Source organism: Vipera berus, assembly GCF_964194415.1.
Source record: "Vipera berus genome assembly, chromosome: 4".
Taxonomy (NCBI): Eukaryota; Metazoa; Chordata; class Lepidosauria; order Squamata; family Viperidae; genus Vipera; species Vipera berus.
Window position 1 is genome coordinate 87851954 of NC_138206.1, and position 13811 is coordinate 87865764.

A 13811-nucleotide genomic window follows, 5' to 3' on the forward strand; every position below is an offset into this window, starting at 1 on the left:
AATAATAATAATAATAATAATAATAATAATAATAATAATAATAATAATAATAATAATAATAATAATAATAATAATTTTATTTGTATACCGCCCTTCTCCCGAAGGACTCAGGGCGGTGAACAGGGCAAACATATAAAAGTACAGGAATACAAAAACTAAAAAAGAATTAAACAAGATGCCCAAGTTAAAACAGTAGATTAAAATACATTTAAAATAGCAGTAAAACCTAAACCCATCCCCCATCAGGCCAGGCCGGCTTGTTCGATCAAATAAGTCTTCAGATCGCGTCGGAAGGAGCGAAGGTCGGGCGCAATCCGGAGCTCAACCGGCAAATGATTCCATAAATCCGGGGTGCTCACAGAGAAGGACCTCCCCCTGGGGGCCACCAGACGACATTCTCTGACCGGTGGCACCCTGAGGAGGCCCTCTCTGTGGGAGCGCACAGGGCGGAGGGAAGTTGACGCCGGCAGCAGGTGATCCCTAAGGTACTCCGGACCCATGCCATGTAGGGCTTTGAAAACCATTACCAGAACCTTGAAGAGAGTTAAAACAAATAATTTCTATTTGAAAAAGTATAAAGATATCTTTATGTGATTTCCAGCTGATATTATTCCACTATTATCTTTAAATTACTAACAATCAGCTCTTTTGTAATTGAATAAAGATTCTGTTTAAAGCAGATTTCATTGATGAACGGAATAATCAAGATAAAAAATAATATGAAGAATATTTCATATTAAAAGCATGTTAACTCTAAAAGCGAGCCTTAGAGAACATGTAATAAAAAATTACTGGAAATACACTGATGGCAAACAGCAGCAACTTTTTATTCAGGAATTAAACAGACTAAATCCACTCTCTCTTTTTGTTTTCTTTGCCAAGAATTATTTCACCTTCTAAATCAGCCATGTCAAACTTGCGGCGTCACATGACATTGCGTGGTGTATCGAGAGTTTTGCCATTGCTGGCAATGGGGTGGGCGCGGCTTCCACGTGACGCGTCTGACCTGTGGGCCGGTAGTTTGACACCCCTGTTCTAAATTGATTCAAACCAGTTTCATACAGAAGAAGGGTTCTAACAATGCCATAAAGACAAAAGAGGAACATACTCGCCTTTGATCCATTTAGGATCAAAGAAATTACAAAAAATTTGTGATTAAAGTAGACATATTCAAGGATAATACTGGAAGAGGTCTGATAAAAATAAATGAGGTTAAAGAAAGATAGAAATACTATACTGAAACCCTTTACAGATACAATTATAGAATTGTAGTCAGTAAATGAGGACTACCAATATATTAAGGAAACTATTCTACTAACAATGGGACAGGGAAATGGACTAGGTCTCAGGTGCAGATGACTATACAATTTAAAGCTATAGAAGAAAAGGCAGTTAAAGCTCTAAGACCATTATAACGTGAATAAGATAAGGAACAGGTAAAAACACCTGGCCTAAACAGGTAATTATACCCTCAAGCTGACTGCACCTATGCAAGTTTTTTTGGCAGTCTTACAACAATGGTTTGCCACTGCTTTCTTTTCAGCCTGGCTAGAAACTGAAACATACTGATGTATATTTTGAGAGAAGACGCTTGAGGAGGAATGGACTATTAACATCTGGTAAATAAAAAAAGCCACACGGGTATGGGTAGACAAAATTTCACACAAAGCTCATTAAAAAATACTGGCATGGAAAACGCATGTCAGTCCTCTGCCAATAGATATGGGAAAAAGCAGCCTGGCCTAAAGACTGGAAAAAGTCTGTCTATATCCTAATCCGTAAAAAGGGAGATTCAAAGATAGCATTTCTGGTTGCTAAAGTGAACAATTCATTTTCTTTTTTTTTATTGAAAAGTTTTACAGTTCATTTTATCTTTAACAATCCCCCCTCCCCCCACCCCTACCTAACCCTCCCTGTCCCTCCCCCCCATTCCCCCCTCCCCCCCCGACTTCCCAGAGCTAAATACAAGGTATAAAAACAAAAAACAATCATAAACATCCATATGCTAACAACAATAAACTATTAATTCTATCGCCCTCTAGCTCATATAAGATAACTACAAGCAATATTAATATTACATATAAAAAGAAAAAGAAAAGAAAAAAAGAAAGGAAAACTTATTCAAATGCTAAATGAAACTTTTTAGTCCCATATTTGTTCTGGATATAATCGATCCATTTTTTCCACTCCATAATATAACGTTCTTGCGAATGATCTTTCAAGTAAGCCGAGATCTTTGCCATTTCCGCCAGGTCAGAGACCTTTAGAGTCCATTCTTCTATAGTCGGCAGTTCCTCCTTCTTCCAATATTGACCTATTAAAAGTCTTGCTGCTGTAATTAAATTCAACATCAACTTAGTGTCCACAACAGTATCATCTGTAATTATGCCCAACAAAAACAATTGCGGACAAAACTTTATCCTTTGCTTGAAGATCTTCTGCATATTCCACCAAATTTTTATCCAAAAAGCCTTAACCTTTTTGCAGGTCCACCATATATGAAAATATGTTGCATCTTCGCCATGAACAATTCATTTTCTAAAAATTGCTAGAAATAAGCAAGCCAGATCCATTTTTCATATTTTGATGGTGGCAATGCTGTAAAGTTCAACAATTCTGGAAAATATATCAAAATGAAATATCTTTTAAAACTTGAATTCCCCTTTCAATCAGTAACATTCTTATTAAACTTTATTAAACATACTGCATTAGCCTTATATATGCTAATTGCTGCAAGAATATTACGTGCTTTTTTATTAGGAAGGTCACTGGATACCCTCAACAGAAGAATAGCTGACTAAATTGTGTGATTATGCTTCAGCTTCACAACTTAAACACTTCAAAATTTAAAAACAAATATTTCAATTAATTTAATTAACATTGGGAAGAATTTCTTGAATACATGGATTTGTATTACATCAAAATTTGGCTTACTGTTCTTATATGCATAGAGTTGTGGGAAGTCAGCTCTCCAGAGGTAGAAATATTAAAAGGGCAGAAAAATATATTTTCTCAAAGGATCTTAAAGAGGCAGAAAAGCATGCCCAGTTTTTCTTAATAGCCCCAGGTCTCCCTCCCCCAAGCAGAAACCACCTCTATAGAAATGCAGATGTAAACCATTCAGAAAACTTGAAGCTAGAAGATTAAGAAGACAAAGACCTAAAACCTACATACCCCACCCAAACTCTAAGACAGGACATAATAGGATTAACCAATATATGCCAAAGGGACACAGGTCAGAATACATGACACAGGAAATACAAAGCCTCAAACAGGAACAGGAAAAAACTCCAAACAAAAACCCACTCCCTACATGTGCTCACTCTTTTCTTCCAGAGCCATCTTCCTGTCTGGCTCTCCTCTTCAATAAACTGCAACCTTCTTTCTAAAGTAGTTGTCATGTTGTTTATTCCCAGCTTGGACAGAACCATGATTAAGACTTTTCCTTCAACAATTTAGCACGCCAGATGGGACTCCAAGCTAACCTCTCCAATGGACTGAGACTTTTATGCCCCATTTTGCCAGCAGCAGACCTCTTGTGTCTGTGGATGGGTTTCCCAGACCCTGCCCATGTGGAGCCAGGGTACTAAAGGGAGTTTTGGGTTTGAGCTCAAGGGCTGCTTTGGAAAGAATGTGAAGGTGAGTACCTCTAAATTTTAACTTTAAAGCCCAGGGGAGCAAAGGAAATGTGAGTATGGCTGTGTGTGAGAGTGAGAAAATCCTTTTCCCAATCACAGTTGGATTTTGCTCCCTCTGGTCTGTTCAAGTGGCAGACCCTGGAAAGCATGGGGGTTTGGCCAGAGCGCAGGAACTTTTGTTAGGGAAAAGGGAGAGGCTGTGTGAAAATGGAATGGAATGAGTGAAAGAATTGGTTTTGGCAACCAGCTGGTAAGGCCCTGTAAGCAAAGCTCATCTGTAGGAGTGGCTTATACTAGTGTACAAAGCACAGGTCCTCCCGAGTCTGAAAACTGAAGGCAGGGTGGTAGAAGGAGGCCATGTACCTGTTGCGGCAGGTCCTCCTCAGACCCCTTTTGGTCTGCAAAGTGATGGTGGGGAGTTCCCTAGGTAGGAGGGGCCCATACTACATTAGGGAAGCGAAGTCCTCCTGGGCAATTTTTTTTAGTGCCCAAAAACTGACAGACAGGGCAGCAGGGATAGTGTCACTAAGAGTGGCTGGGAAGTACTGCTAGGGACCTGACTAAGCCAATTGAACCCCACATCGGAAGGGGAACATGGTTAGCTGTAGTTTGAGGATGGGAATTAGGTCACCTATTGGAGATTTGCTTGAGGTGTGGGATAAGAGGCGAGTGCTTGTCCTGGATGGTATGAAAAAGGAAGCAAGACAAATTTGTGAAGAACGGGCTTTGCTCAGGGTTTTGCTGGGGAACCAATTTGACTAAATATACTTAAAGGGAAAATAATAGTGATTCTCTCTTTCTCTGCAACCATGTGGTATGTTTAAGATTTGTGCCTTCCCTAATTTGAGTTAACTGAGATTTATGGTGGGAATGACTAGGTGTAAAACTAAGACCTGTTTCCCTTTTCTGTTCCTTTCCTTGTCTTTGTGTGTATATGTGTGTCAAAGTCTTTGTGTGTGAGGTAAATGTGACTATTAACTGTCTCTAATCCAAAGAGAAAATAATTTCTAAAATTTTGCTAGAAATTCTGCTTAAAATAAGCCATTAAAAGAAAAATTTCCTCACTCTAGCCAACAAACAGTGAAGAAAAATTTGTTTTTTTCTTCTTCCTTTCTCTGTGTACTCTTAAGAACAGCCCAAAGTTACCAGGAGGGAATGTTTTAAGTTCATCTGCTGGAAAAGTTTCACTCTTGCATTTACTGTATGTGTTGTAATGGGTTTTATCTGTCTATCCTTTTCCTGAAACTTGACCAGCATTTTTCAATTTGCAAGTCCTTAAGTCCTAACATGTTGTAAATGTTCAAGTTCAGAAGTTAAACCTTTCATGTATGTTCTCTTACCAGAATCCAGCCTTTCTTTCATCCTCATCTGGGATGTCCTCAGTTTGTCTGCCTGTTTCTTTAACCACTGCAGTATTAATGCCTTTTCAAACTCTGCCTGCAAGCTACCCCCTTCCCCCATTCTACTTCTCCTTTTCTTATCCTCTGTTCTCCATGCCTTTGTCTGCCTCTCCTGCCTTTGTCTGCCTCTCCAGAAAGGGGGGAAGAGATATTGTTCTGTCTTTCAGCCCTGCATACATGACTCCCCCCCTCAACCTTTGGAAGCAGAGCACACTGACCCAGACGCTGCCTCCATCCATTTGAGCCACAGAATTGGGTTTTGAATCCAGCCATCCACTAAAAAGCCACCATCCAATCAGAGTGGAACAGATCTTCCCAAGTCCTACCATTCCCCCAGATGCCTTTGAAAGCTGCAGAAGGAAAGAGTCCTGGAGCCACTGATCCCTACGTGAAGCCTCAGAAGAAGCTTGTAAGCCGCCCTGAGTCTTCGGAGAAGGGCGGGATATAAATGGAATTAAAATAAATAAATAAATAAATAAATATTAGGAAGACTATGGGGGAGGGTGGAAACTCATTGTAAGGTTTTCTTTCTTGCCCCATTTGTATTGTAATAAGCCAGTTGAATGTATTTATGGAGAGATGGAATTTGGGAATAGTTGGCACAGCAAGTACTGAACACCTTGGACTTCTGTCTGGTGGGAGGGAAAATTTAACCAGGATGGTTGTATTGCTTATTTTGTATTAGTAGCTGCACAAACACACACACCATTCACAGTCACACTGAGTATCCCTCCACCTACCTTCAGTAAAGTTCACCAGGCTGCTTTTTGCTCTGTGGTGCCAAAGCTTTGCATGTACAACTTCCTGCAAATTCTAAGGGGGAGGGAACCAGGCCCCTCAGGTGATTTGCAATTCATATGCCCTGACTAGAGATCTTCAAACCTAAGCCCTGAATATCTTGTACTGGTGGACTCATATTGGGAGTCCTAGGGCTCATTATATGCAATTTAAGAAAAAATTAATAGCCTGGCTTGTATACTGGCTAACCTCAATTGGACATTACAAACCTGGATGCACTGAACTAAGAGGTAAGGCAGAAAACAACCCTTGAAAATGGGCAGCCAGTGGTTATGTACTGAGGCAAACTATGGCTGTGAAGAATTTTGGTAGGAATGTGCAAACCTGACTGGAAGCTCAAAGTGACATCCAACATTTGAAAGTGATTGGCACAGAATATTGGACACTATAAATTTCTTTTCCACACAACAAAATGTTTGCCCTTTTAGACCTTTATGGGTTGGAAGCTCCCCTTTTGGGAGCCACTGCAGGGATCTGTTTCTGTTGCCTCTATTAGTGTCTTCTTCTTTTGGCTTAACAGTGTAAAGCTTGTTTACCAAGTCTCCCTGACCAGATCAATTTTATTCTTCTGACAGTAAAAGTGTGTCACCCACACTATTATGGCACAAAGGGCAGATCTGTGGGAGGTCAGACCCCCCTCCAGAGAAAGAAATATTAAAAGGGCAGAAAATATATTTCCTCAAAGGATCTTAAAGAGGCAGAAAAGCATGCCCAGTTTTTCTTAATAGCCCCAGGTCTCCCTCCCCCAAGCAGAAACCAGCTCTATAGAAATGCAGATGTAAACCATTCAGTAAACTTGAAGCTATAATATTAAGAAGACCTAAAATCTACATACCCCACCCAAACTCTAAGACAGGACATAATAGGATTAACCCATATATGCCAAAGGGACACAGGTCAGAATACATGACACAGGAAACACAAAGCCTCAAACAGGAACAGGAAAAAACTCCAAACAAAAACCCACTCCCTACATGTGCTCACTCTTCTTTTTCTTCCAGAGCCATCTTCCTGTCTGGCTCTCCTCTTCAATAAACTGCAACCTTCTTTCTATAGTAGTTGTCATGTTGTTTATTCCCGGCTTGGACGAAACCATGATGAAGACTTTTCCTTCAACAGTGTAATGTTTTTACAAATCCAAAATGCCCTGCTGATTTTGTATCAAAGCACAACTGCATGAAATTGATCCTTTGGGTGGCCGGTATATATAACTTTTCCCCCACCCAAGGTAGTCTGTCCTTCATTGTGCACATGTGTCTATTTTTCTGGAACCATTCATCCTTTTCCAAAGCTTTCCGGAATTCAATTCCGGTTTGGCTATCCAGCTGCGGTTTTAATTTAGCTTGTGCTCTGGTAGTTACTGGCACTGCCAGTTGTGATTCTGCCATAAGTGGTTTAGAATTGGTGGCTCGTGTGCTGTTATAGTGGGGCATCTGCTAGGAAGTTCTTTCCCCCTGGCAAATGCTTGAGCGTAAAGCGGAATTGGTGAAAATTTTGGGACCAGCAGGCTTGCTTGGGGTTGAGTTTCTTGGGTGTTTTCAATGCTTCCAGATTTTTGTGGTCTGTCCACACCTGAAAAGGGATTTTATTCCTTTCAAGGAACTGACTCCACATAAATAATGACCAGCGTATCCCGTATGCCTCTTTCTCCCACGTGGGCCAGCGCTGTTCCATTTCAGTGAGTTTCTTGGATGTATATGTGCAGGGTTGCAATATCCCTTCATCGTTTTCTTGTAACAGTACAGCTCCCAATGCCACATCGCTTGCATCTGCCTGTATTATAAAGGCCTTATCCATGTCTGGGTGTTTCAGAATAGGTGCTGCAGAAAAGAGTCTCTTTAATCTCTCAAATGTCGCTTGGCATCCCATTGTCCATTTTAGTGGCTGGCTAGGCTTTACTGAAGATAATCCCTTCATTTTTAATAAGTTTGTGAGAGGCATTGCTGTCTGGGCAAATGAGGGGATGAATTGGCAGTAAAAGTTTGCAAAGCCCAGGAAACTTTGCAGTTGCTTTCTTGTGCGAGGTGGTGCCCATTCTAATACTGCTCTAACCTTCTCTGGGTCCATTTTAGTGCCCTATGGGGATATGCGATAATCCAGGTAGTCTATTCTCTCCTGGTGGAATTCGCATTTCAATAATTTGGCATATAGGCGAGCAGCTCGCAGTTTCTTTAAAACCACTTTGACCAGGTTGACATGTTCCTCTTTTGTTTCGGTGAAGATAAAGATGTTGTCTAGATAAACCACTTCAATAGGTGCTTCCTTAGTACTTCGTTGATTAATTGCATAAATACTGCAGGGCCCTCTTGTAATCCAAATGGCAAAACTTTGAATTGGTAGCACCCCATTGGGCAATTAAATGTGGTTTTCCATTCATCTCCTTCCTTAATTCTAACACGGTAATATGCTTCCCTTAGATCTAGTTTAGTAAAAAAAATTCCTTTTGAGAGGTGTGATAAGGGGTAAGGGGTATAGGTTGCTTTCACTGAATGTGTTCAATAGGAGATAGTCCATGCACAAATGTAAAGAGCCATCCTTCTTCTCTCTAAAGAGACCAGAGCAGCCACTTTATGCTTGGCTGGCTCAATGAACCCTCTTTCTACCGTATTTTCCGGCGTATAAGACGACCCGGCGTATAAGACGACCCCCTACTTTTAAGAAGATTTTGAAGGTTTTGTCTTATACGCCGGAAAATACTTACATGCCCTGCCCGTCGCAGAGGAGGCGAAGGCCCGACTGGCCCCGCCGGCCCTCCCGCTGCTCCCGCGCTTCTGCCAGCCCCCGAGGTGCAGCGTTTCCCAGGTGGCAGGCAGCGCCGGAGGGCAGCCGCCACCCCGCCACGGCCGGCGCCCCTTCTGCTTCCCCCCCAGGCCTTGAACTTCTCCCATTGGGCGCAGGGTGGGGCAGCTCCGCCCGCAGCCTCTTTTTTAGAACTCGTGCGCTTCCCTCTCACTGTCGGCCGAGGCGTGCTCGGCCCGGGCTCCCGGTCCCTCCTCCCGGCCGGCTTCCCACCCTCATGGAGCTGGACTGGGTGTGCAGCCTCTTGGTGGCTGCTTTTCCTGGGCAGCCTGGCAGTGCGGCTCCTGCGCTCGGACCTGTTGCTGAGCCGGCGGCTGCTGCTGCGCGTGGGGCTGCTGGCCGTTTTGCCGCTGCCCCTCAGTGCCGCGCTCACGGCGGCTGCCTGCTGGCTCTGCTTCTCCCGTCCTCGGCGGCTCGCACTCCTAGTTGCAGCGCATTGGAGTAAGCGCCGGCAGAGGCTGCTCTTTGGTCACCCGCCGGGAAACTTGCCAAACCGGGAGAGCGACTGCCGTGCCCACGCCCCTCCTGGGACGCCGCGCCTGCCTGCCTCTTAAAGTGCCCACCCTGCATCCCTCTGGCCAAGGCAAAGGCGGCTGATGAGGACACCGACCTCGCTCCACGGGCGGCGGGAAGAGCTGCCACGTCTGGGGACTCCTCCTCCTCCTTCCCCCCTCCCGCCGCCCTCTCGCCTCACGAAACGGCCTCTTAGTCCGGCGTGCAGCTCCGATCCCGGCCACCAGGCTGGCTCGTCTCCGACAGCACCGACCGGCGGAAGCGCATCCCCGCAGGGGGGGAGAGCGGTGCTGGTGACAGGTGAGTCCGGCGGGCGCGAGGCCCTCCCCTCGGGCCAAGAGCCAACGAGCAGTGCCGCCTTCGCGTGGGGAGAGCCGCCTGACGCTCCCGCCCAGCCGTGTCCCGGAGCCGCACCGGAGTTAGCTCAGTTGCGCGGGGCGGCCCGGCTTTGCAAGAATGGGGACGCTCGACTGATTTGTTTTTTTTCCGGCGTATAAGACGACCCCCCAACTTTTGAGAAGATTTTCAGGGGTTAAAAAGTCGTCTTATACGCCGGAAAATACGGTATTAACCAAAGATGCTGGTCTTTTTAGTGCCAAGGAAAATCATATTATTTTGTACAATAATATGGATGTCTTTCCCATTTTTTAAGAAATCTGAATGCTCAACTTATTAAAATAATTCATAAATGACAATTCCAAAATATTATGGCCATTTTAAAAAATATATGTTTTTATTTCAATAGAAGATGGGTCTGAGTGTATGAGACTATTATCTAGAGATACCATAAATGTTTGATATTAATGGGCATTAAGTTGCTATCTCTGAAACAATTACAGCTACAAAAACTCAAATTTAGATTAAAATAGAATTCAACCAGTAATTAGCCTTGCATAATTTTCAAGTTCTATTATCAGCTACATCCAAAATTATCTGCCCACTTTCTAAGAATTATTTTTAGTCTTTATAGTTTATTTTTCCCCATATCAATTTAAACTTAGTACCACTTCTGGGTCATACTGTATGTAGACGCCTGTATTTACATAAATAAATTTTTATACTAGATTAAATTGTACAATACCTTTTTGCAATATAAATGTTTGCTTTTCAAAACCATTTTCAGAAAAGATGCATTTGTATGAACAATTGATGTTCTCTTCTTTCACACGTTTAAACCAAAGTTGTCTCATAACATATTTTTTCCCATTTTCATTACTGTTAAGAAAGGGGAAATTATACAATAACAATCCTATTAGAATTTACTCTGGAGAAAACCTCAAAGAATTCAAGGAATTTTACTTTTAAATAAACTGAAGAAGAGAGTTTATTGAATGCAATTAATTGATTTGGTCTTCAGTCATAAAAGGCAGTATGGTTCCTGCTCTCTTTTTCAGGCATTTGATATATCTGGAAGGATTTTGGAAGTTCCCAATTATGTGAAGGACAGTTTTTCTGTTGACCAGTTTGTTAATCTTGGAAATATATATACCTTAAATCAGGGCTTAAATTGTTTTCTTTATACAGTACCTTTCTCTTTGAAAGCTGTACTACTGACAATTTAAAGTTCCATATCTGTTTACTACTTCCATAGCATGCACTCCAGATATTGCAATTCCAATATATTTGCAAAGTATTTGAAGAAAGTTGTCAGGGAATTGAAGAATAGAAAGATTAGTTTAAATAACTATATTATTCCCATCTATTAAAAATGGCTGGTTTATATTTTATGAATGAATATAATGGAAACAATTTCATCTGTCCATAAAGCCACATTCCTATGTTATGGAATTTTCATTTGGCAAAAATGAAGAAAGAGTTGTAATTTCCTCTCCAAAGAATAGGACTATTAATTATTTTTATAGTGCAAAATATGCCATTTGATTATACTGGATCTGAGTCATCGTAGATCACATTGCAAGAATTACCAAAGAAAATTAAAATACAAGTAGTCCTCAACTTACCACAGTTCATGTAGTGACCATTAGAAGTAATAATGGCACTGAAAAAGTCAGTGTCATGTGATCACCTTTTGCAAACCTCTGACAAGCAAAGTCAATGGGGAAGCCAGATTCACTTAATTATTGTGTTACTAACTTAACAACTGTAGTGATTCACTTAACAATTCTTGCAAGAAAGATCACAAAATGGGGCAACACTCACTTGACAAATGTCTCACCAACAAAAATTTTGGGCTCAATTGTGATCCTAAGTCAAGGAACTGCCTGCATGTCTAATTATCAAACAAGTGTAACAACATATTGTAAGTACATAATGTTTGGTTATGAATAGTACTTACTATTTGTGTTCCTCCTTTTGACACGGGGAATTATTATTCTGACATATTTCTATAACATCATCATGCACAATCCAATAAAGGTCATACTGGACTTCAACAAATTTTGAATAACCTAAAAACGCTGTGCAATTGAGGATTTCCTCTTTACCTAACAGAAATATTTATTTAAAATTAATAATTTTAATGAAAGAAATATTCTCCCTTTTAATCCTCTTCAGAAGTAAATTTGAAATCATTAACAGCCTTGCTTTGATGCATATTTCCTACCTGCTAGAATTCCTGACTTGGTTATATATTTTAATATAATTTAACAACTACAAATAACAACAAATAAGAAATTGGAAATTTAAAAAAATATTCACCTCACCAGAACTTCAAACTGAAAATTTTATAATTCTATTTCTATAATCATTAGTTATGAATCTATGTACCATAGGACTTGCCAACAATGTTTTGATACCACTGTTTCTTCTATTTGACTCTTTTATTCTAAAAGAGGGAAGGTACTGAAGGGTATTGAGGTACATTAAGTTTTATAAAATTTCAGAAAAATATTTTCTCATAGTACAACTACAATAGAGTAGCTATAAATTGTTGTATACCACTATCCTGCACATTACACCTTAAACATGAATATGGTTAAAAAAATAGTTTACATGCTATGGTCAACAGAACTATAAAACTGTTAGAAAGCTAAAGCTCCTGGATGACCTGAAATCTCAGAAACCAGTTGTTTTAAAAATTGGCAGTGGATACAGGCATGTTCTTTGACAAGAAAAATAACTAATTCTTTAAATTAAAATATCATTAATTATTTCTCTTTACAATTCTTTCAAAGGCATTCCAACCAGTTGTTTCTAAATGCTCTCTTCTTACTCTACTCTTCTAGAAGGAGTGTGGAGTCTGAGGAATAGATGCTGGAATTAAATATAAACTGAGAAATACCATTACTTGGTTTGTATTTAGTAATATAATATAGTAATATCATTCTAGCCCAGAGGTCCCCAACATTTTGGGCACCAGGGCCCGGTTATGTGGAGAGAGATTTTTCTGTGGACTGGAGGGGATGTGTTTTTGTGTGCTGCCTGCATCCCACGGACAAGGCTTTGTTTGTTTGTGTGAACCGGTTGCTGGCATGCCATGGCCCGGTACTGGTCCATGGACCAGGGGTTGGGGACTCCTGTTCTAGCCCAAGAACAGAAAAATCTATGATATTTTAAAGGCAATATATACAGCCAGCTTTTGAAAAGGCCCACTTGTTGATAATATAGTCAAATATCATCACAGATTAATAATAAAGAGAAGTACCTATTTCAGTTTTGAAAACATTATAAGCGGATCCAATTAGCTTTGGGACATTTTCTTCAGTACCTTAAGAAGAGAAAAGAATATTAAACATTCTCTGATGTGCTCAGTGAAAAATATTATTTTGTGTAATTACCTCCAATATTAAGATAATGAAACACATCAAATATTTTAAGATCCCTAGCCATTCATTTGCTAACATGGGATGTCTCAATTCTTTACTTCAAGCTTCTTACCAATAATTACAAAATTCTTATATTGGCCCTTGAAGACAGTTTTTAAATTAATTGGACTTAAGATATACCACAACACTATTTTAATATCCTCACATCTACTCCATACAAAAGGAAAGAAGACACAGGGAAGTGCTCCCCTCTATATTTTTAATTATGTGATAGCACAGAGGTCTCCAAGCAAATTTAAGACTTGTAGGCTTCAACTCCCAGAATTCCTCAGCCAGCCATGTTGGCTACGGAATTCTAGGAGTTAAAGTCCACAAGTCTCAAAATTGCCAAGTTTGGAGACCCTTGTGATAACACATTACAATTACCATATAGATTACCAGCTAAGCTGCCAAACCATCATTCTCCTTTTGCCTTGAAAACAATGATTGTCAGCTTGAGGGAAGCTGAGGCAAATACTCCAGTCAATATAAAGACAGTTTTCCACAAACCATGCTAAGGATGAGTATTCAAATGGGAGATCCCTTTTCTGAGATTTCGTAAGTGAGGCAGAAATAAATAAATCAATTGGCCACCAGAAAGCGATGATGTAATGATTTCATATTGATTCTGCCAAAGGCAACAGCCTTCTGTGAAAATGTTCTTCTGTCATTAGGAAGTATTCTCAGAATTATATAGCTGAATTTTCCTTTCTAAGGAGAGGAGTATCCAGTACAGTAGAATGATTTTCAGTATGATGGTCTTCTAATACCATATGCAAAATAGAAGTATGGTACATTGCATATAATGTAAGAACCATGTTAGTGGCATGCATACATAGGATCAAGCAAGCTGCTATCAGGGAGTCCTCAACTTATGAATGTTTGCTTAGCAACCATTC

General features: G+C 40.6%; 1 protein-coding gene across 1 annotated transcript in view; it reads right to left on the reverse strand.

The window, feature by feature from the left end:
- Positions 1 to 451: 451 nt before the first annotated feature.
- Positions 452 to 13811, reverse strand: part of LOC308668115 (interleukin-18 receptor 1-like) — a 36669-nt gene continuing 23309 nt past the window's right edge. Inside the window, 4 exon segments of the mRNA XM_081327773.1 lie at positions 452 to 533; positions 10230 to 10363; positions 11445 to 11592; positions 12753 to 12815. Of these exon segments, the coding sequence (XP_081183899.1) occupies positions 481 to 533; positions 10230 to 10363; positions 11445 to 11592; positions 12753 to 12815 (398 nt within the window). The 3' untranslated portion in view covers positions 452 to 480.